Source organism: Danio rerio, chromosome 24 (genome assembly GCF_049306965.1).
Source record: "Danio rerio strain Tuebingen ecotype United States chromosome 24, GRCz12tu, whole genome shotgun sequence".
Taxonomy (NCBI): Eukaryota; Metazoa; Chordata; class Actinopteri; order Cypriniformes; family Danionidae; genus Danio; species Danio rerio.
This window is the reverse complement of record NC_133199.1, coordinates 24,181,256-24,205,967: the sequence shown is the minus strand read 5'-3', so window position 1 is coordinate 24,205,967 and position 24,712 is coordinate 24,181,256. Positions and strand designations below refer to the sequence as shown.

Here is a 24,712-nt window from a genome sequence, read left to right as displayed (position 1 = left end):
TATTTATTTTTATTATTAAAGGGCTTGTAAAGTGCATTGAAATGTGCATTTTTGTTCAACGTGTGACGTAATTTTAACTGAAACATGAAGACACGGTAGAACAGAGTAGCCCCTCCACGTTAAAAAAAAACAGCCAAAACCTCTGCAGTGACATTGGTTAAACTCATGCACATATAGCAATAGTGTCCTGAAGGGGGCAGAATGTGTCAGATACTAGAAAGCAATTGATTGGTCAGATTTGATGAGTAAAAATTTGACCCACTTAGGTGGAAGTGACAAACTGCAAGCTTTAGAAGTTTATAGCTTCTCATTCTCTGCTAATTTTGTCACACACTAGTTTATAGATACCCTTATGCTGTGTTCACACTAGACACGTGAACATGTTGAGGTTACTTGCTTCATTCGAGTATGAAATTCACATCACAATAGACGTAGATTTGTGTGTGGGCAGGGCTTCTGTCCGTGTTTGAGTCCACTAGATCCTTTCTGAGGTGCACCCAGCTCTGTCAGCTCATCAACAACTCCAGAAACTACCTGGATGATGGAAGTTTTTAGCAGTGCTTATGACTGAGCTGAGCCCAGTTTGATGAACTGTTGTCTTATGTCAGCAAGAGGATTTCCTCTCAGGACACCAACAACAGAATCATAATCACGCCCTTACAAGAGAAAGCTCCTCGTTGGTCAATAAGTCGCGAATGTCCACTGAAGTTCGGATTTTCCAATTTGTGCGTTAAGTGCATCAAACACGCAAAGCACTAAACTCCGATCACTCGTGCTTGATGCTTCCACCTAGGGTGTGAACGCAGCATTATGCGTGATAGCAGCGAAAAAGCAGCTAAAAACAAGATAAGCTCCTATAAATATTTGTATTTGTGTTTATATCGTGATTTTCTAAACATAATATTCAACTTTATACTAACAGTATTTTCCTCATAGAGAACAGAAAGAGTTCCAGACAATCTTCACAGTGCAGGGGCTTCTTGGAGAGACACCACTTGTTCTAAAGGTCAGCGGAAGAGGATCATTTGATGAGAGTTTTGTATCTCCAATAACTGACAGCTCACAAAACAACACTGAGTAACACAAATAAGTGCTGAGAAGCAAATTATATCTCTGTGATTAGACACTGGTCCCAGTGTGCTTCAAATATTGTCTTTGTAAAAGATTCTTGAAATTCTGAAGACGATTAAACATGAGAACATTAGCAAATGGCTCAGTGTATAATTGATTGCAGATCAAGGATCAAAGGTCGAGTTAGTTAAACAGTGACTTCACATATAAACACACAGCCATTCTAATGTTTTAGAAAGAAGTCACATATGCTCTTAAATGCTGTGTTTATTTGAGCAAAACATGGTCAAACTGTAATATTGTAAAATATCATGACAATTAAAGGTTTGTATTTTTAATGTTTTAAAATGTCATTTAGTTAATCAAGTCTTCAATGTCACATGATTATTCAGAAATATTTAGATGATTATAGTATGACTTGTTACCCCAGAATCATTTATTATTGTTTAATTGTTACTTAATATGTTATCGCAACTTTTTTTCTTTATGGAGTTTCAATTTCAAAGGAAATTAATTTATTTCTTTTTTAAATATAAATAGATATATTCATTTTATTTTGAAACAGTTATTTAGTGTCATTTTTGATCAATTTAATTTTCTTAAAATCTTACGGACTTTTTAACAGCAGTGAGCCTAGCTTTTGAAACAACACTTCAAACATTACAAACCTTTTTATTCTAACAAATCAGAGGCATTACAAATCTTAGCATATTACACTTGTCCTCAACACGGGTAATTAAAAAACATTTTTTCTAATCATCATTTCTGAGTTTTACTGTTATATCAACATAAAAAAAAAACATTTCTGTTGCAAATCAAACAGACAAAAGTTGTAATTCTGATTGCTTAACTAGATACAGGCATCAGAGTTGAAATGCAAGGCACTTGAATGAGAGGTATCATTACCATCCTTACAACCTTATACCTACTTTATGCACATAAACAAGTGTGCTCCCTCTACTTGTGTTCTGTAGTTAGCGTTCTAGCAGCTTAATTAAAGAGAATTTTAGAATAGTTGCTCTGTAACTTGCATCTTAAGATCACTGTCCTGGATACTCGAAAACTGCTGCCGCTCCCATTCCAGTTCCGATGCACATAGACACCACGCCAAATCCTCTGTTACCAAAAAAATAACATCAAAATTGTAAATAGGACAATTAATTACACACTTTTTTCTGCATTAGGCCTATATTACAAAGTGGTATGATTTGCAACGTGGAAAACTTGAACTGAGTTCAGTCATATAAAATAGAAATTAGTGTATCTGTCTGTCAAATTAACTAAGTGATCAAATCACATCAATTTACATTAAATCAGTGTAATTTCACCTCAACGGAACAAGGGCTAATTTTAAAACTCTCTTAATGTTAAACACTTGAGTTTTACCATTTTTTTAATCCATGCAGATTTTAGCTTAGCTTAGCAAAGATCATTGAATCCTAGACTATTAGCATTTCGCCCAAAAATGACCAAAAAGTTTCAACAATTATCCTATTTAAAGCTTGACTCTTCTGTACTTACAGTACATATGACAGAAAATTAAAAGTTGCTATTTTCTAGGCCATTATGTGCAGCAACTATAATTTCATTTCAGCATAATAATCAAGGAACTTTTGCTGCCGTACCATGCCTGCAGAAGGCTCAATGATATTACGCAGAGCCCTGTAAGTGGACTCCACAGGATATTCCATCATGATTCAAGTTTAAAGGAGCGTACATGTATATGTTTCATTCAAATGGGTTTTTAATTGTGCAATAGAACTGAAATTGTTCAAGAAATCGATTATAAGATTTCCAAATACATCGTTATTCTCTCTTGATTTATTTCTGACCTCAGTTTTAACATCAAATGGCGATTTGGGCTAGTTTTTAGGGCGTACTCACACTATGTACAGTTGCCTTGAACCGTGCCAAAGCACGCTTGTCCCCCCTTCCGTCTCCCCCGAAAGCCCGCACTCACATTACATTCGGGCCAGAGCACGCTTATGTCATCGATGATGCACTGTTCAGTAATTGTTTCGTCTCAACACAGTGGAGATTTCTTTCTGTTATATCATTAAAGTCGTTTGATATGCAGTGACACACAGTCAAATATTTTGCCGAACAGATCAGCCACTTTTGACGCTCATTAGCAATCATAAAGTCCTTATGCTGCAGGAATTAGGAGGTTTGCTGAAGGTGCAGTGAGGGGTTTGCGTCTTTAATAATCTATGACAGTTTGCGCTCATTGAACAGTAAGAGTGATTAATAAATCCATATGAAACAGTCCCTTAAAAGTAACTTCTCACTTTCAGTTTCAGGCTTAGGCATGTTTTTACTTACACACAAGCATACCGCGCCAAAGCCATTGGGAAGTGTATGCGAAAGCTGAGTGGCCTTCTCTGAATTTAAGAAGATACACCCACTGGACGACTCTGGTCTATAGGCTCTTCTGGGTCTGGTGCCTTTATACCCAAAGCCCTAGTGAACCTCGCTCAAGCACATCTCTTCCAACCGGGCCAGGGCCAACCAAGTGAGCCGTGCCTGAGCCTGACTCAGAACACTCACACTTCTCAAACAATCTTGGAAACTGGCCTGGGCATGGTTCGGATAGCATAGTGTGGGTAAGCCCTTAATTGTACACTTAAATGCTCACTGAATAGCACTTTTAAATGACATTCACACCTGACATGGCTTGAGCTAATAAATTGCGCTTTTGCACGTAAATAGACACGTGAACATTTTAAATTTACTTCACTTGTGCATAAAATTCGCTTCACAATAGATGAACAACCACAAATTCCTGTCATGGGCGTCTGTCTGCCCACTGACTCTAGTTTCATTGCTAAATGGCTAACATGGGTTTTATTGAGAAAGTAGCTTTGCTTTATATGCTTTAGGAAGGCTGAAAAACAGCATAGATTCGTTCGTTGCTGTGTCTGAATCTACTAGATCCTTTCAGAGGTGCACCCAGCTTTGTTAATTCATCAACAGAAACTCCAGAAACTACACCTGGATGATGAAAGCTTTCAGCAGTGCTACAGACTGAGCCAAGCCCAGTTTGATGTCCAGTCAGCCCTGTGTTGGCTGGAGGATTTCCCCTTGAGACACCAACAACAGTCGTTACGTCATAATCACACCCATATAAGAGCAAGCTCCTGATTGGTTTACATGAATGTCTGTTAAAAAAGTTCTGATTTTCCAACTCAATCGATTTGAGTGTCAAGTGCGTGACCATTAGGCTTTTGTCATAAGAATTACGTAAGCAGCTCATTTAAAACACGTAGTTCGCTTAACCTTTTAAGTGGTATTTGTTGCAAGGAATTGGATGCAAGCAGAGTATGGCTGTTTGTAAAGCATACAGCGCCCTCTGCTGTTTAAAACTGCAAAATCTCAAAATGAAAATAGAATGGATTTCTCAGACATTTTTTCACCACTGCTCTAGTGTGTGATATGAATTCAACATTTAAATACTATGTTTTTTTTTACAGATCTTAGGTTATTTTTATATACGTGTAGGTTTTTATAATAAATTTAATTTACCTCTTCCGTCTGCGTTTGAGCTCATTGAGCAAAGTCACGACCTGTCGAGCACCAGTACAGCCCAATGGATGACCAAAAGCTATGGCTCCTCCATTTGGATTCACTTTCTCCATTGGAATACCCAGTTTTTCCACACAATACACAGCCTAGGAAAAAAAATTAAGTTAATAACAGTGAAATCCTTGCAAAAAAAAACAAAAAACAGAAGTAATCATAAAAAAACACAGATCAGTCACCTGACTGGCAAATGCTTCGTTGATCTCAAACACATCAATATCATCCACAGTCAGTCCTGCGCAGGCAGATCCAATAACACGGCTCATTTACAACCATAATTCTCAAGTAATGAAAATTGATTTCAGAACATTTTTCAAGCCTGATTATTGCTAGAATGTAAATGGCTCAGATGAGTGTAGAGATGAGAGAAGTGAAGTGAACTCTCACCAGCCAGTTTGAGGGCTTCTGGGATTGCATAGGCTGGGCCGATGCCCATTACATCCGGAGGAACACCCACCACAGCGCTTGCCCTCAGCACCCCAAATACAGGAAGTCCCAGTTTCTCAACCGCAGATCTCCGGCCAATCAGCACTGCTGCAGCGCCATCACTCACCTGACTGGCATTACCTGCAATAAAAACAAGCAAGAACTAAATTACGGAACTTAACAATTAAGTTCTGTGTTGCAAAATCCAGCATACGCACCAGCTGTGGTGCTGCCGGTGTCCTTGAATGCCGGTCGCAGTTTGGCAAGGCCTTCTAATGTAGTCCCAGGTCGTATCCCATCATCCTTTGTGACAGTAATGGTGCGCTCAGTGCCATTTTCCTCCACAAATTTAGTAGTGACTGGTGTGATCTCTTGATCAAATATGCCGTTCTTCTGTGCCATGGCTGCCCTAGTGTTATAATAGTTCACAAAATATTGAGTACTTTAAGTGAATCTATGCAAAATACTAAACTATCAAATGATATGGCAGCACCAACTTTTGCTGGGAACTGAGAGCAAAGCGATCCTGTTTTTCCCTAGTGATCCCAAATCTCTCAGCAACATTCTCTGAGGTTATTCTAAAAGACAACAGAGGGGAAAAAAGCTTATTCTAATTTTAACGTTTAAAGTATTAAAGTATTAATAGTGTATTAAAGAATAACATCTATACCCCATGGGAATGATGCAGTCTCTAGCCTTCTCATTGTCCATTAGTCTGGGGCTGATGTCTCCTGGGTTATTCGGGGAACGTAGAGACATGCTTTCAACACTGCCACAAAAAAAAAAACAAGAAGAAAGTGAGGATCTGTAAGATTGACACTTAGGCTTTGTTCACATAATCTAAACTAATGATTTTTACAAATTGTTCCACCCCTGTGCAGAACCAACCATTAATTTCCATTGCCCAAGGTGAACAAATAAATTTAGTGTCCAGCTAAAAGTATTTAGGCTTTTTACTCGATCAGTAGCTTTCCTTCAAAGAACACGTAGCAAATTTGGTTCGAAATTTGAGAGATAAGCTTGCATCCTGCTTTTCTCTTAAAGCTCGTAAACAATTGGTGTCTGCAACATTTTTCCCATTGATTAACTATGGTGATGTTTGATGTATGAATGCTTCAACCAAATGTCTTCAGCCTTTAAATTATGTTTATTACAGCACTCTGAGGTTTGTTACAGGCTGTCAGAGACTAACTTACCATTGTGAAGTGTATGCCAAAGCTGAGTGGCCTTCTCTGAATGTAAGAAGATACACCCAATGGATGACTCTGGTCTATTGGCTCTTCTGGGTCTGGTGCCTTTATACTTAAGTTCCCTTCTTCATAGGTCAAAAAGCAAGTATGCCCTATGTTCAAGTAAATCTTATCATTTGCCTGTTCCCCTCGAACTGAAACGGGGAGGCGCGCCTTTAGTTATGCCACCCCCTTATCCTGGAATACTCTTCAGTCTAAACTAAAGATATCTGAGCTCATCCCAATCAATTATTTTCGCTCTATCCTTTTTAACAAACATCTACAGTCCATTTTTTAATGTATGTGTTTTTAACATACTGTAATGTGGTATAGCTGAACAACTAAACTGTATTTTTATATTATCTAAATTTTCTATTTATTATTAATATTATTATTATTTTTTCATAAGTTGTGTGTTGCAGACCTCTTGGCCAGGTCACCCTTGTAAAAGAGATCTTGATCTCAATGGATTTTTATCTAGTTAAAGTAAAATCCATATACATAAAGTTTGATATGGACCAGAAAAATTATCAATTTAGTCCTTGCTTATTTAGAATTCACACTGAAAACTTAAAAAAGGGGGTTTTATTATGAATAAAGTTTATTTGAAAGCAGACTAAGACCCATTTTTTCAAGAGAACTTGGTCCACTTGTTTGGTGCAGAGCTAAGTTCAGATGTCAGCATAAATCATCAAATTAAATCTAATCAATCCTGTGAAACGCAAAAATGTTTACGGTGTAAAAGCTTAAGAGAACCAGGAATTTGCGAATCTGTTACATTATTTAAATCCTAACTTAAAGTCTCAGGGGTTATTCAAGAAAATATTGTATTGCTGGCAAACGGTTTAAACAGATAATATCAAATTTTTAATACTACATATCTTTCACTACAGATTTGCCATACTGTACTAACCCACAAGCAAGTCCCAGGTCATAGGAACCTCCTCTGATTCCACCTTAAAACAAAGAAAATATCCTGTGACAACTGTAATCTTGTACCCTATTAAGAGTGAGCCATTTTACAGCTTTAATGTCATTCTTACCTGCAATATTAAAAAGTGCCTGTAGTCCAGAGGAGCACTGCCTGTTTACAGTATAGACTGGTACGGACTCTGGAAAGCCACTGAAATATAAAGTCAGCCAATTCATATATTCAACATCATTGATTTATTATTCTATAGTAATATCAATTACTTAACTCACTTTAGACACTACAAATACTATAGATACTACACATATATTCAATTGATTACTCATTTATTATATATACTGTAAATTAATTTCACCTAAAAAAATGTGCAACTCGAGCCATCAGTGCACCTGCCCCAGGTTGTAGAACATTACCTGAAAAAATATATATAAATATAAATATATGACTGTCATTTGTATTGCTAGTATGTTGGGATATTTTAAAGGAGACCAATTATGCAAAAATCACTTTTATAAGGAGTTTTAACATTATCGTGTCAACAGTGTGTATAGCCAGTCTCTAATGGTAAAAATAATTTCTAGTTTTATAATTACACTTCATAAAAATAGTCTGCACAAACACTGGGATTGACATTCTTCCTTTGTACGTGTCATCAGAGGGGGAAAGCTCCACCCATTAGTGATGACCTCTTCCACAGTAGCATAAACAGCCCTGAGTGAGAAGCAACATCACGGTTTTCACCTGTTGAAGATAATGTCAGTGGCTAAGAAGAGGCATAATAAATGTGGAGTTGAGGATGCACAAAAGCACACTGTAGTCTCCATAGACTTGTAGACTTCATAGTCACCTTCTCAGACACTTCTTTTTTCAGTTTTTGAAAGAGACAACATTAGTCCAGCTTTAAATCTGCAGCTATGCTGATGCACAGGTATTTTTAGCTCCGCCCTCTTTTAAAAAGAGCACAATCACATTTGAATTTAAAGCAACAGTCACCTAATTTGGACCAAAAGCCTAAAAGGGGTGATTTCAAAGAATTTTAAACAATAATCGGTGTGGTATTTCAAGCTGGAACTTTACATATGCACTCTCTGGGACATCAGATACTTATTTTACAAATTGTAAAAATGGTCATAATAGATCTCCTTTAAGCTGGTTGTCACCTGACTTACCAACACACACATCTCCTAGTAAAGAGGGCTTGAGTCCCACATCTTTAATGACTGCACTCATCACAGCACTAAGCAGCTCATCAGGGGTAGTGTCCTAATGTATGCAAATAAAACAATTGTTTTAAGAAAACGCTGTTAATGTCAGTGTGTCAGGCAGTCGTAGTCAGCGATACCCCACCTTAAAAGAGCCTCTCTTCGCCCGGCCGATGGCCGTTCTGAGCCCGTGAACCACAACGATATCATTGGGGTTCGCGGCTGTTGCGCTGCACTGCCTCAGTCCCATACGTCTGTTTGACGTTAGATGCCCCGACAAAATGTTTACTCTTTGCATTTTTATTGTTGAGAATGTGCACACGGAAAAATAAAACGATAGCCGTTAATCGACAATTGCACAAATGGTTGACATGCACTGTTAAATGAACTATGCTCTACATTTCTGATGATGTTTCCTGGTGAACCTTGCTTCCCTGGTCAGACTGCAAATCATTGGTTGTTGGTGCGTTCTGATGTTGCCGCGTGGAATTATGGGGAATGAAGTACACATGTAAAGCTCTTTTGAAAAGTGTTTTTCTAGCAATAGATCATATCTATCTATCTATCTATCTATCTATCTATCTATCTATCTATCTATCTATCTATCTATCTATCTATCTATCTATCTATCTATCTATCTATCTATCTGTCTATCTGTCTGTCTGTCTGTCTGTCTGTCTGTCTGTCTGTCTGTCTGTCTGTCTGTCTGTCCGTCTAGTTTATTGTTTTTTGTTTTTTTCAAATATCACGAGCTATGCAGCCTTTTTAGGTTTAAACAGGCTACAAGATATTAGTTTTTTTTATCAGTTGCTTTGGTGCATTTCTCACAACACTATTTACATTTGCACAACAGTTAATGCGCTATTTGCACAGCCATTTGAAAACTACAGTAAAGTTAGACATTACTGCATTTAGTGAGGTATCTGAGTACAAGACACTGAATATGTGTTTCACATTTTTACTCCATTTGCTCTTTGCAATTCTAATTTTCTTCACAGCATTGTGCAAAAGAATAAATACACACTTATTTACAACAAACATAAACTTTCTTTAGGTAGAGCTGTGCACAACCGTAAACAATATAGCAGTACATATTGGAACTGAGCCTGAAACACACAAAGGTCTGTAAATCATGCATGAAATTATTCAATTTAGAAGACATTTTCAGGAAAAAAAAAAAGATGAACATTTTTATAAAATTGGCTTGACAGATTTTGCCTGTAGTTCAACATTTTTGTATTATGACTCAAATAATGAAATGAGGACTATTAATTTTATGGAATGACTATAAGCATTCACAAGTTCAGTTTTTTACTGACATAACATAAGCAAATGATAATGATATAAAACATCTGAGAGCTGTATGAAAGCAATTGATACATGTGCAAAAGCATTTGTAATTTGTTAGAAGGAATGAGAAACTGCTACTATGATGTGCACAAATAACTAATTGTTTAGAGAAATGCATTAACTGTTATGCAAATGTAAATAGTGTTGTGGGAAATGCACCAAAGTGCGTGAGAAAAACTGTAATTCAAGCATTTTTTTTTCACAATGTAATTAAAAAAAAAAAAACATCATCAATGAGTCATGCAGTAAACAAGTATTTAGAGATCATGAACATATAGCGTTTGACATTTTTTCCAATATACAATTAACCCCGTAATGTTTTTTTTAACATTTTTAAATTGTATATTTCATTTTGATATATGTGGGTTTTAAACAATATTCCGACATTTTCTAACCTCACAGACAAACCCAACCATTGCGTGTTTTAAGTTATTTAAATACATTTTCTAAACATAACTGTATTTTAAAATATTGTAGTAATAATATTTTTAAGTTTTCAACATTTTGTCATTCAAATCATTGTTATATATTGATTAAAAACCTTTGTAAAGTCACATAAGTTATGTAATGTTAAGTAATGTTATACTGCATTAGTTAATACGATTTAAATTAATGTTTTGTTTTTATTTTAAAATATTATTAAATAAATTAGGAAATTACCCATGGCAACTTTAATGTAATATAGTTTGGTATATTAACCTTCGGCCAAAGGCTCTCATTTTTGTTTGGTTTTTGGCTCTTTATACGAAACGTTTGGACACCCCTGCTTTAGACAATAAATCTCATGTAGTTTATCTTGTGGTGGACATTATAACTGTACCAAAATTGGCCCAATATTTGCTGAAAAATAATTAGGCTGTTATTTATCTTTATTTAGATTTTCAGAAAATGTTTGTGTCATATGCTATGCTGATGATACAGCTATACCTCTCAGCTCGCATCTCAGCCTGCCTGTTGGATATTTCACACTGGATGAAAGATCATCATCTTCAGCTGAACCTCGCAAAAACGGAAATGCTTGTAGTTTTTGCCAACCCGACTTTACACCATAACATTTCAATCCAGATGAATGGGGCAACCATTACTGCATCCAAAATGGTGAAAAGCCTTGGAGTAACGATTGATGACCAACTAAACTTTTCTGACCACATTTCTAACTGCTCGATCGTGCAGATTCGCACTCTATAACATCAGAAAGATCCGACCCTTCTTATCTGAACATGCAGCTCAACTCCTTGTTCAAGCTCTTGTTCTCTCCAAACTGGATTACTGCAACTCTCTACTAGCTGGGCTTCCAGCTAACTCTGTCAAGCCTCTTCAACTGCTCCAGAACGCAGCAGCACGAGTGGTCTTCAATGAACCTAAACGAGCACATGTCACTCCGCTGCTAGTCCGTTTGCACTGGCTGCCAGTTGCTGCTCGCATCAAATTCCAAGCTCTGATGTTTGCCTACAAAGTGACTTCTGGCCTTGCTCCTTCTTATCTGCTCTCACTTCTGCAGATCTATGTGCCCTCCAGAAACTTGCGTCCTGTGAATGAACAGCACCTCGTGGTTCCATCCCAAAGAGGGAAGAAATCACTATTGCGAACGCTCACGCTCAATCTGCCCAGTTGGTGGAATGAACTCCCTAACTGCATCAGAACAGCAGAGTCACTCGCTATTTTCAAGAAACGACTAAAAACTCAACTATTTAGTCTCCACTTCACTTCCTAATCTGCAATTGCCTCTCTGAATATCACACTAACTGTACCAAAAAAATAAATAAATAAAAATACTAATACTACTAATACTTTCCTTCTTAGACTTTACAGACCTGAAACTTGCCTATAGCACTTATTCATTGTTGCTCTTATAGTTGTGTAAATTGCTTCCTTGTCCTCATTTGTAAGTCGCTTTGGATAAAAGCATCTGCTAAATGACTAAATGTAAATGTAAAATGTAAATATTTAATGAATAGTCAACAATGTTAACATTATTATTATTCTTATTACTATTATTATTATTATTATTATTATTATTATAAACGAGCTATGCCAGGAACAAATTATTTTTGTTCTTTAAAAAAAAAAAAACACATTATCTATAAAATTATTATAAATTTTTTTGTAGAGTAAAGAACATTTTAAAATATAAAGAGGACATTTTTATGAAAATGTCATTTTTGGATGTTGAATGTCCTTCATTAAACATGGAACTATGGATCTAAATAAGCAGGTATGGGCAAAATAACATTGAAATGTATTATAAAACAAAAATACCAAATACCCCTATTTTAAGTGTATCAACATAAAGTACAAAATACAGCAGGCACAAATGTATCAAAGTAAAATACTGTATTTTGTATTTTGAAAATAATAAAAAATACTTTTACAAGGGGGCATGAAATTTATTTGCAAATCTTCAATCAATAGGTCTATTGGATCAGTTCCTTCACCATTAAACTGTTTAAGTGAAGTAAACAATGTTTGACAGCAACAGCGTTTCTCTGAGCAAGTTTAAGTCAGCTTCTCTGCCACCTCATACACCTCTACTCCTCTACATAGGGAGGTATTCATAAATCTTTGTTTCTCTTTGATTTTAGTATTATTTTTTGTACAAATTTCATGCAGAAAGTTCTGTCTTGAAGTTGATCTCTTTAATCATGTCGTTTGCAATTGCACTCTTCAATGCACAACAAAAACAAGATATCTCTAAAAAACTGAGCTCTCTGTTTTTGCAAATTAACTTTTCCCATGTAATGGGAGTCTGGAATTTTTGACCAGTCTGAATATACTGCAGTATTATTAAATTAAATTATTATTGTGACATTTTAAATTTTTAGACATCTTTCCTCTTCATTACCTATAAAGAGCTCCTGCAGATCATCTGCTGGGATTTGAAACAGCCTATGATTATTGAATTGCCACTCTAGGACTTATTTGAATGCTGTTTGTCTAATCTTATTGGCATTTACATCAGCAATCCATCTAAAACCACTATTTGTGCAGTTTACTCATTCTCCCGATATGTTTTCAGGTCCTTTTTTAACTACAAGAGTCTCAGTTTAACCCCTTAGTAAACACCAGTGCACCAGTGTTGTTTTCCCCTAAAATTCCTCTGCATTTGCACTGAGACTGATAATTATTATGTGCTGTAGGCTCCGTATTTCTATTTTTGGATTTTATTCCATTTTATTTCTGAAGCAAAGATACATTAGGTGAAGACACCCCTGCGGGCCCGTCCGCTACGCCGTTGCATAATTTCCATCCATACTCCAAGTATTGACCACCTTCTTCAATATTAATAAATTTTATGGTCTGGTCTCAAACCTAGGCAAATAACTGAGAAAGCATCAATCAAGTCATCATGTATGCTTCTAAAAAAAGTATTTTACAGTGTTTTAGAAATACAAAAATACAAGACACTAAAGTATTTTCATACAATATTAACCAATTTTCATAAACCGTATCAAATACAAATTACAAAATACTATTTTGTATTTGAAATACGTATTTTAATAATACTAGTCTTGTATCATAAATACTGCCCATCCCTGCAAATAAGCCAGAGTATTATCGACAAGCATGAGTGCGACGTGAGTATCAGTCGGTGGAGGGCGCCAGATTGTCATGCAGCGCTCTGTAAGCAGGCGCGTCATCGCTTCCTTAGCTCACATCACTCGCTCCTCTGTGGAAAAACTCGGCGTCAGTCAATGTTTGCGGAGAGGAAACTTTCTTCCTTTGACGGCGCGCAGTCGACGAGATTTGCAGCTTTCCCAAGCGCACACAGCTCCGTCTCTCTGGATTACCGGCGTCTGCGACTCCAAAAAACATAATCCGCAAAGCTTTTCGGAAGGTGGATTTGTGCGGTTCTCCTCAGTTTGTGCGTGACAACTGTATTCAAGTGCCCGCGGCTTCCGGATATATCACAGTTTTTTTTACTGTATCTCTTGCACAAGAAAGCAGTTTGCGGATTCTCTCCCCTCTTCACACCTTGAACTGCTCGCTTTAAATCGCACATTGGTTTATATCGTCTCAGCATGAAGATAAACACGTAAGGTGAGTTCTGTGGAATCATACTTGCTGCATTTGTATTGATGAGTGCAAACACAAAATGTCAGGGTTTGTTACACATAATGGTACAAAGATGATTGCTGTTATTATTACATGATATCTAACATATGCTGAGTTTCTGTTGTGTTTTTTTCAACTTGACACTTGAATATATAGCTATAGGCTCCATGTTTAATGTTTGACTGTGAACAGAATACAAATAAATACATGCAGGCAAAATGTGTACATGCCATTTGCTAATGTGATAAGATACTGCCCGGAAATTCTCGGATAACATTGTAATTTGTTAGTAATGTTGTAAATAATATTTGTTTTTATGTCCATTACTATAGAACATATAGGCATTGTATGGAAAGTGATCATTTTTGATTAAACACTTTTTATTTTGAAGATTATACACGTTATATTAGAAAAATAATGGCATATAAGCAATATAATATCTCAAGCTAAACTAATAACTACTTAATTGTTTAATATTAATAGTCATATATGATAAAAAAATAAAGCTTTAAGCAGCAACAGAGCTCTCTACAAATATTCACTTCTCAATATTTATTTGTTTATTTAAAAATTATGACAGTAGGGTTGATTGATTGGGTTGATATGATTGCAACCCCCCCCCCCCCAACCCCCACACACATACACACACACACACATTTGAACTGCTATCTTTTTGTGGACTTAATCCAGTATAAAAATCATTATGTCTATGGGATTTATATTTTCTCCTAAATCCAACCATCACAGAAAACATTTAGCAGTTTTACATTTTCTAAATACTTCAGATTTTTTAATTGATGAGTAATTTTCTTCATGGGGACCAAAAAAAAAAAGGTCTCCACAAGGTCACAATTTACTTTTTGCTATACATGTGGGAACAATTGGTCCCCACAATGTGAGTAGTACAAGGTGCACACACGCACACCCACCCACACACACATGACAGAATTAGTCCCAGCAAACTTAAATGATAAGAGAAAGTGATTTAAAAAGAAAACACATCATATGCATTTATGAAATCATGTCTGTTTAACAAAATAAGTCCACTAAAGTCATATAAAATGATATATTGATTAAATAGATAAAAATGTGCACTAATGGTAAAAGAAGACACTAAACATTGAGATATTAGAAATAAATTTGTTATGGACATACAAATGTTTCAAAACAAAACTAGTGTCACTTACATACATATTATATTGTTGTTATAATATATTGTGAAAAGATCTGCTGCATATATAAAAATATTTACCTAGCCAGAAATATGATTTTGGTAATAATAGTGATACTACAAGAGACACAAGGACAGCCAGCAGAATGAAGTAGAAGAGTGATGTTCTGTGCTTTTACTTCAGTAACTGAGTGTCTCATGACTCTGAAATACCTTGAGTTTATCTTTGTTTACTGACTGTCCTCTATTTAATGAGTCATTGAATATAGGCTAGTGTTTCTGCAGTGTTCAGATCTGTCTCAGCCAAACCCACTTCTAAGAATCTTTCTCAAGGCATGAGGAAGGAGTCAAGGTGAACTTTGTACTCATTGCGTTGCTTGTTGGGTTTCTGTTGAATCTTAAGCTGTGTTCACACTTTGCAACTTGGTTTTCTCGGTTCACATGCTTTGGATCAGAACAGAAAATTATCTATTTAATCATGATTAGGTTTTTTAAGCTAATTTTTAAGACTGAACCACCAGATGCAAAACTAGAAATGACTTTTGTGTTTTGTGACAAAACTTACCGAACATTCAAAACAACGCTATGTGCTTGGCTTTTACAGTGTGTGTGTGTGTGTGTGTGTGTGTGTGTGTGTGTGTGTGTGTGTGTGTGTGTGTGTGTGTGTGTGTGTGTGTGTATATATATATATATATATATATATATATATATATATGTGTGTGTGTGTATATGTATATGGTTGACAGCTCATGAAGAGTCCAAAAAGTGCCAAGAATTTCACTGTCAGATAGAAATAAAGGAGACCAGATATGCCTGTATTGAGCTGTAAAGAGCAATATTGCAACTATGAAGGGAAAAAACAGGTTTGCTTGAGCATTATTTCCTTTTCATGGTTGCATCTTGTGACATCATGTCCTGTTTTTGGTTTGCTCAATTTTTTTTTTTTGGTGACACAATACATATTTTGCTCATTGTGTTTACCTAAAATGAATGTCACCAACCTGTCATCTCATCTTGTCTCTGTTGGAAGTGTCAGCGAGTTCAGGAAACTCCTTCAGAAACTATGCTTACTGACAAAACTGACAGTTTTAAAGAAGTTATCAAATGAGCTCAGTCTCTGAGCTGTAGTCCACTTCTAGTAATGTGGAACACATAAAGAAATCATTTTACAGCACATTTACATTCTACATTAAATAACAAAGTCTAAATTGCCTCATAAATGCCGTTGTTTAATCTTTATATAAACACAGTATATATAAACAGTGGCATAAAATGATCCTAAAATTACAATAATATTCAACCCAGGCTCTTTGACATTTTTTTGTGAGTCTTAACGCGGTCTATTTTGTTGCATATTTCAGAAGACAAAGGACACTGTCTACATTTTTTCAAATCAGAAATATGTGACATAGCGTACTTTGTTTTATTCATATTCATATACATGTCCTTCTTGTACACATCAGTGATGGTGAATAAGCATGGGACGATAACCGTGTTCAAGGTATACCGCGGGTTGGAAAAGTCAAGGTTTTAAAACCGTCAAAATTTTCTGCTATACCATTCCTAAGGTATGAGTAAGATTTTTGTTTTAAAGGACAACAGTATCTCCAGCAGAAAATATATTCAAAGATGCCATTTTAAATTGTAAAAAAAAATTGTGTTTTTGAATCCTGTGAAGACAGCATTTGTCAATAATTACTTCAAATTATTTAGCCTGACATGATTACTGCTCTAAAATATTTTAAATGTTTCCCAAATTAAAATATATTGTCTACAAAAGGGCAAAAAGGTTTTGTTTTTTACCCAGACATTTAAAAAGAATATATTTTAGAGCAGTAATCTCAATACCATGAAACCGTGATATTTATGTCCAGAGTTTCATACCGTTAGAATCTTATACCTGCCCATGCCGAGTGGAGCATGACATACAGATCAGCTAGACCAGTAAACTTACCACTTGCCTAAACCCTTCCATAACCCAAACAATAGTCTTTTCAAAAGCAAAAATAAAAGAAAGTGCACTGTGGTTGCATGGCTTTACCTTGGTTTTTACATTGCTTTTAGCTTTTTTATGGAACCATTTATTACCAGGCAAATGTATTCTGTACATGGTTTATTAGTTTGATAGTAATTCTTTAGCGTTGTGCAAAGAACTGCATGAAAATCATCTCTTTATCTATAATGTCCCCATAAATATCATTTGTGTGAAAAGTAACAAAAGTTCTTGGGGTCACACTGCCCTGTAGTGTTCCTTTTGTGCATACAGAAACTGCAGTCATGTTGAAGAATGCTCTAATATAGGCTTATTATGGTTCATATAGTAATATAGGTTCAAATATAGGCCAAGGCATTTATTTCCAATCAGTGTGTGTTGTTACTATAACTTATCACAATCATTTTTGTTACAACATAACACAACAACAACAATAATTTATAGTGAGAGACCAGCCTGATCTCATGAGAAAATTAACTATTTCTGTTTTGTGAGTTCATACGAGTTCAGTCATATGAAAATGTGCAATTGTAAAAAGGAGACGTAGCACCCAACCCCGCCCCTAAACCGAAGAATATAGAATGTACAAGACGTGTCACTAGTATAGTTTTGAATAAGGAAAAGTATAACTGTCAATATGACAAATGAAGCCCTGTCTACTAGTAGAGGAGCCAATCATCGATCGATATAGACTGACGTTTCTCCAGGGGAGAAGCTCAGACACGATGTGTGTTTTTATAATTTATTTTTGTGGTCAACAAGCCCACTTGAATGTCAGCGAATATTTGCTACAATGACATAAGAAATATATCATCATAATGCATGAAATCTACTTTTAAATTAACCAACTACACTTGAAAACACAACATTTTTGGGTTTTGTAATCCATATGAAATGAATGCAAGATACAGTCCGTCCACTTAAACGCACATCACATGACAGCAGCTGCTCAAACGCCCACAAATTTGTAAACTAAGACTCGCTTTCATTTTTGAAAGAGATTTGCCATCAAGACAAAGTTATGAATTACTTCAGAAGAGCATTGCGATCAGATGATCATTATTCAGAGGATGATAATGTGTAGAAGGGCTATAAATGAGGTTGGATGAGGTGATCTTGTTCATTTAAGTGCACATGCGCATGAACTAGGGCAACCTGAAAAAAATGAAGATTTAGTTTGATTCGAATGTTTAGAAATTAAACTTAAAAGGGCGTTTGTTGTTTAATCTTATTGGTGATTCCTACTATGTAAAATGATCGGAAGCTTGGCAAACAGTTTTGGAGAATTTGATGTTTCCTGTTTTAGACAGAATGCTCTTCAAAAAAGGTTGCCGAGTGAAATGACTTGTCTTAAATGGACTTTGCCTAAACCCAACTGTCATTGAAGACCAAATCATACTAAATTGTACATATAAAACCGTATGAGTTCATACAAATTAATTACTAAATCAAGAAGTATCAACAAATTGCTGTGTGATATCTTTGCACAGGCATATTTACTGTATCCAATACTCAATTTAAACTCAAGTGTGGTGATGTGCAGGCATAAACAACCATTTATACAGTACTGATGTTACGTTTTGGGTCAAAAACATCCCAGCAGCCTGGAGATTAATGCTGTAGAAATGCAACTTGAGTTGGATGGGATCTCTTGAGTCAGCTGACCTTAAAGTTTATCATTCTCACACAGGCCTGCTGCGCATTCATTCAGCCAAATTCCCAGGCGCCTTATTTATATATGCTCCACTTAGGAGTATCTAGAATTCATCCTCCCTAGCAAGGGAAGGAAAAATGGATTATTCTGTCAACTTGATCATTAGACCCCTAAAGATTTCAGCATTCAGAAAATGTGATCGCTTGCCATCACATACAAGCTGTCTAAAGATTTCAAGACAAATATGTGGACTTGATTTCACCCCGACTCGTGTTTTTGGGAATCCCTATCCATGATGAATGACCACCTTAGATTAGGATGCTGGAGAAATGCTGTATTTATCCTTTTCCCAAAGAGAACATCTGCTTTGTGGCTGTAAGTCAAAGTGATGTCTGGTCAGCCGTAGATCTTCATGATGGATCATTCATTTTTGGTCTAATCTCAGCTCAAGTTGACTAGACGTGGTGGAAATCACAGCGGTCTTATCGTTTGCTTGAGTGATTGGACACGTACACGCTAAAGGCCAATGTGATTTGAGCAGCTCCTGCAGACTCTTTCTCTAAAGAACGAGGGTGGTGCTTCGCCTCGGTGCAGTTTTGATGAAGAAAAAAAAAAAGAAATCTGTTTTAGTGCAAGACATCAAAGTGTCTAAATTTGAGTCAGGGCTTCCCATTTCAGAACTTCAGTCCATTAGCCACCACCAAAGTGTTCATCGAAGATATCATCCGGTTGTGAGTTAATTAGAAAGAGTTTTCTTGGATGGTGATAACACGAGTTGCATTGGAGGGCTTCTTATCTAATTTCATCCCGTTAAGCACTTTGGTAGTCCCCTGTTTTAATGAGATGAAAGGGAAACCCTATAATTAGGTCCTGTGTGTTTGACGAGATGAAGTGCAGGTGAATTGCCCTTATTAGAAAGAGTAGGAGAAGCACTTAACAAGCACTTAAGCATGCTATATTGAATTTATGACCACCGCAGTACAGATTATTTTGTTCAACTTTTTTTCTCTCTCTTTAGATGATTCATTTGTTGTAATATCCAATAATTTGTTTTGTTGGTTAAACTTTATAATGAGGTTCTGTTTGTAAACATTAGTTAACTAGATTAGATATATTACAGTAGATAAACATTTATTATTCTTTGTGGATATTCATTTCAAATAACCGTCTAATTGTGATTATGGGTGACAAGATGGCTCAGTGGTAGGCATTAGGCAATGTCACCTCATAGCAAGAAGGTTGCTGGTTCGAGTCCCGGCTGGGTCAGTTGGCATTTCTGTGTGTAGTTTGCATGTTCTCTCTATGTTCAAATGGTTTTCCTCCAGGTGATCTGCTTTCCCCCACAGTCCAAAGACATGCAGTATAGGTAAATTGAATAAACTAAATTGGCCGTAGTGTATGAGAGTGTATGGATGTGTCTTAGTACTGGGTTGGAGCTGGAGGGGCATTCGCTGTGTAAAGGATATGCTGGATAGGTTGGCAGTTCAATTCGCTGTGGTGACCCCTGATGAATAAAGGGACTAAGCCGAAGGAAAATGGATGAATGATGAATTGTAGTTATTTGATTTGGTGATTAGTAGCACTTTATAATAAGGTTGTATTTGTAAATATTAGTTAATGAATTTACTAACATTAGTTTGTTTATGTTAGTTAACCATAGTTAATAAAAATGCAATTGTTCATTGTTAGTTCATGTTAACTCACGTTGCATTAAGTAATGTTAACAAGCATTTATATTTTAATAAGGCATTGTTAATTGTTAAACAATGATTAATAAATGCTGTGCAACCAGTGTTCATGTTCTCTTAGTTCATGTTTGTAAGTAAATACATAAACTAATGAAAACGTTGTAAAGAGTGACCTGGTTATTTATATGCACTGATGCTTTTTTATGAACACACTTTGTTACAGAGACTTAGTAAGATAACAAAAAATAGATGTCACCCTTTTTATACTGCATAACTGCTGGTTAACTATTTATACGCTTGACGGCTGTACTGTCCACTCTAGTCACACTGTAGCTTTTTGTGATTTTGATTGTAATGTAAATAATGTGCACCTTTTGTAAAACTGCTTTAAAACCATAATTATTGTGAAAGTGCTGTGCAATAAACCTGAATTGAATTGAATGTTTTAGATGACTGCGATTGTTGTGATTGTTTCTGGTACTAACAGAATGACATAAATTAATATTGATCAGTGTAAGTTGACAACTTACAAAAGGTTAAATTTCTTGTAAGTTGTCACCTTACATAGTAATTTGTCATATTGATTCAGCGAAAAAGCACAAAAAATGATCAAAACTACTTAACAGAACACAACTGTTTGAATTTCATAACAGTGATAGCCCTAATTTCAATAGTATAGTTATTAACACTATACAGTAAAATAATAAGTAAATATTACAAAAAATCTAAATATAAATGTAGTGAAGTAAAAGTGAAGCCGCATCATTTTTTATTTGTGTAGTGATTGCATACACATTGTTTTATAGCAGTATTTCATGATGAATTTATGATGACATGACCTTTTAACACAATTGTTAACATTTGCTTGACAAAATAATTCACACACACACACACACACACACACACACACACACACACACACACACACACACACACACACACACACACACACACACACACACACACAACATACAGGCAGTTTTTTCCTGTCTCAATATAATAAAACATGATATGTAAATGTACATAAATGTAATGTATGACTTTGAACTTGGCACAGTCAACCTTAGATTTATTTTCTATGCTATAATTTCCTGCTTTCTTTTCTTCTACAAGTTGGTTGCATCATTTGACCTCAATTTTGGCGGTCAAAACATTTTAGATATTAATAAGCAGTCTTGTTAAAAAACATCTGTAAGAAATATGAATTATAAATTAAGTTATACATAGTAAGATTTCCTTTTTAAGAACTGTGTTGCTTAAATGAAGCTTTTTCTTCATTGCATCATCAAAAAGTTTCAGGAAAAAAAAACAAAGGTGACTTTATCTCGCTTAAAATTCTTCATGTTAGTAAATGAAGGACTGACCAACTGCATGTTATACAAACATATTCTGTAATAGTTGCTGGTCCACTGCTGTGCTGTTTATAAAGGTTTCTAAATGGGGTTTTAGTGTGTGGGGGGTCTGCGATTATTGTGATGCCTAGCTCAGGTTTATTAGTGTTCCTCTCATCAACGAGCCACACAATTTGAGGTAGGGCTGCACAATATTGAAAAAAATGACATTGTGTTTTTTTCTGCAATATGAAAACAATTTCACCAGATGACTTGAATAGCTCTATTTGCAAAAATTTCATTGTTTCAGAATGATTACTTTGACTTTGTGGAGTGCATTTGCATAAAATGTAGTAAAGAATACAAGCTTTGATAAACACTGTATAGCAGAACAATAATACAAAAGAAATAAATAGTGTTTCATTTTGTTCTGTGGAGTATAACAGTATTCAGATAAAGAGTCCATTCATTCATTCATTCATTTTCTTTTCGGCTTAGTCCCTTTATTAATCTGGTATTGCCGCAGTGGAATGAAACGGCAACTTATCTAGCATATGTTTTACACAGCGGATACCCTTCCAGTGGCAACCCATCACTGGAAAACATCCGTACACACATACACTATGGACAATTTTTAGCCCAATTTACCTATACCACGTTTTTGGACTTTCGTCGGAAACCGGAGCACCTGGAGGAAACCCACGCAAACACGGGGAGAACATGCAAACTCCATACAGCAATGCCAACTGACCCAGCCAAGGCTCGAACTAGTGACCTCCTTGCTGTGAGGTGACAGCACTACCTACTGTGCCATCGCGTCGCCTATCACAAACCGATTCACTTTTTAAAATAAAAACCATTAATTGTTAGTAAAATGACAGATGTCATTGTTTCTTGTGCTTGAATGCTTTAATCTTTTTCTAATACAGTAACAGGCTTAAATACACAACTTATGAACTTGAACTCTGATTGTGGTTAAATTATGGTTAGACTTTTGAATGAATCTGCAAATGACGTGCGTTCTGAACTGTTGGTCAACTATCATGCCTTCTTGACTGGATATCTTGCATATCTTCATAGCTCTCAGTTACAAACAGAAAAGACAAAACATGCAAACTTACGCAGATTGTAACTAGTGGTTCAAGTATACGGCTTGGTTTTTTCGCACCTGCAGCAGCCATGGTATGGCAGCAAAGGCCCTTAATTACTATGCCAGAATGAATTTCTAATCATAATCATTTTACTGCCTGTTCTACACAATGTTCTACACAGGCAACTACATGAGAGTCAAGCCTTTAATAGGAAAATTATCGAGACTCTTTGTGTATTTTTTGAGTGAGATGCTAACGGTCTAATCTGATTTAATGATCTATGCTAAGCTAGCTAAACATGCTACTGCAAGACCCAGAGATCGGTTTAATGGATTCAAAAATTGTAAAATTAAACTGTTTGAAGGTGTGGTTAACCCAAAATATACGTTCTGCCATTATTTACTCATTCTTCACTTGTTCCAAACCTATTTACGTTTCTTTCTTCTGTTGAACACTAATGACGATGATTTTGAAGAAAGTTGTAAACCTGTATCCAATGACTTTCATAGTATTTGGTTAGAGGTTGATGTATACAGGTTTCCTATATTTGTGTTTAACAGAAGAAACAATCCTCTATCTTCTATCTTGAATAACCTGAGGGTGAGTACACTATAACACCAATTATTTTTTTATTTTTAGGGGAACTGTTCCTTTAAAGGTGCAGTAGGTGATCTGCCAAAATGCTAACCGCTTAGCATATTATCTTTGGACGGCGGGGGGACTGTGATTCAAAGCCACACACCCTGAAATCGCGAGTGCGCGCACTGCGTCACAACAGCCGACAGACAACCCACTAGTTCATGTCATTCGCCAGTTAGTTAGTGCCAGCGCAGTGCAGGAATTACATGAAATACTTTGCCACACTTACATGCTATTTCAGAGCGAATATTCAGAGTAGCGGTAAACAGTATAGGAAGGCTGTCATTGTTAAAAAATGACCCAATGTGAATATAAAAGCAACTTCAGCTCAATAAAGCAGGTTAGGCGGAATAGCGCTATTTACTGGTGTTTTGTTGTTAAACTAAATATAAATCTACATTATAGATGCTGTCAAAGGACCTTATGAAACTGAAAATAATCACATCAATCTTTCACCGTGAGATTTCAGTGGCTGAACAACACGTCTGTGCATAGAAGTAATTCATAACAAATCACAATCTAACATAAAATAGTTTCAAAACAGAACATTACCTGTCTAACAGTAATACTTCAGCCATGGTGTCGTCCTTCCTCCAGCGTGCTAAAGTAACTCCAATATTGATTCAGGTTTTTAAAAGTTTTAATTCAGCTTTTGATTTCTCCCGGTCCGTCTCGTCTTTGCGCGGCCACTTTAAGGGCGAATTATACCCGCGCCTGGCTTTACAGTAATCGGCCCGAGCTCGGCTGTCCTTCGGCGCCTCCGGCTCCGACTCGGCATCTGCGAGCGGCCCGCAGCCCGCTCGGAGCGCATGCGTTTGTGAAGCTGACGGGCACGCGCTAATGGCGGATCTGCGTGAACAGATGCGCAGAAGTCGGAATCTACATTTGCTGACAGACAGTCTGACCTGCCTATCGAAATTAAGGGAGATGACGGTCCGACTCTATTTAATTGGATAACCATTTTTTAGTTTTATGCTTTACCCAGAATATAAAAATCCATATAAACACATTTAGATCATTTACTGTAATCATTACTATTGGACTGTGAAGAGACTTTCAACCAGCACAACAACATATGTTTCTGAAGACAATCACCTACTGCACCTTTAAGTAAATGCAGTAGTGGAGTTCCTTCACTTCTATGTTTGTGAGAGATCTCTGTAATCAGCTTAAACACCACAGCTTTAGTTTCTTTACCAGTATCAGGTGTAATCTGGGCAGTTTCACTATTGTTGTAAACCCAGGATGCACTCAGCAACATGTTGAATTGTTATTGACTCACAGGCAGTGAAAACCTGTGCTTG

The 24,712-nt window shown here is 36.2% G+C and overlaps 3 protein-coding genes across 10 annotated transcripts in view; 2 read left to right on the top strand and 1 right to left on the bottom strand.

The window, feature by feature from the left end:
• Positions 1–1,204, top strand: part of dlec1 (DLEC1 cilia and flagella associated protein) — a 36,691-nt gene extending 35,487 nt beyond the window's left edge. For all 8 annotated transcript variants that reach the window (XR_012399278.1, XM_073940637.1, XM_017353955.3 and 5 more), the window contains exon 38: positions 937–1,204. Coding sequence is in view for 7 of the 8 variants with exons in the window: in XM_073940637.1 (XP_073796738.1) it covers positions 937–1,081 (145 nt within the window). In the remaining variant the exon portion in view is untranslated. The remainder of the gene's footprint in view (positions 1–936) is intronic.
• A 523-nt stretch (positions 1,205–1,727) lies between these two features.
• On the bottom strand, positions 1,728–8,741 carry acaa1 (acetyl-CoA acyltransferase 1). Its single transcript, NM_001002207.1, has 12 exons — positions 8,584–8,741; positions 8,406–8,499; positions 7,592–7,649; positions 7,349–7,428; positions 7,219–7,261; positions 5,747–5,845; positions 5,574–5,654; positions 5,295–5,485; positions 5,038–5,217; positions 4,830–4,885; positions 4,594–4,739; positions 1,728–2,187 (listed from the first exon to the last, which is right to left on the bottom strand). The coding sequence occupies exons 1-12, from the start codon at positions 8,734–8,736 to the stop codon at positions 2,112–2,114; spliced, it is 1,257 nt and encodes a 418-aa protein (NP_001002207.1). The 5' UTR covers positions 8,737–8,741; the 3' UTR covers positions 1,728–2,111.
• A 4,558-nt stretch (positions 8,742–13,299) lies between these two features.
• The window catches only part of map3k22 (mitogen-activated protein kinase kinase kinase 22), a 111,486-nt gene continuing 100,073 nt past the window's right edge, over positions 13,300–24,712 (top strand). Inside the window, exon 1 of the mRNA NM_001423668.1 lies at positions 13,300–13,826. The gene's annotated coding sequence lies outside the window, so the exon portion shown is untranslated. The remainder of the gene's footprint in view (positions 13,827–24,712) is intronic.

What these genes read in the sequence shown, in the direction of transcription:
- acaa1 (NM_001002207.1), bottom strand. Translation starts at nt 8,736, where the DNA reads ATGCAAAGAGTAAACATTTTGTCGGGGCATCTAACGTCAAACAGACGT. An exon ending in CGAAGAGAGGCTCTTTTAAG is followed by an intron (nt 8,500 to 8,583) that starts GTGGGGTATCGC and finishes TGCATACATTAG; the next exon opens with GACACTACCCCTGATGAGCT. An exon ending in CTCAAACGCAGACGGAAGAG is followed by an intron (nt 2,188 to 4,593) that starts GTAAATTAAATT and finishes TTTTGGTAACAG; the next exon opens with AGGATTTGGCGTGGTGTCTA.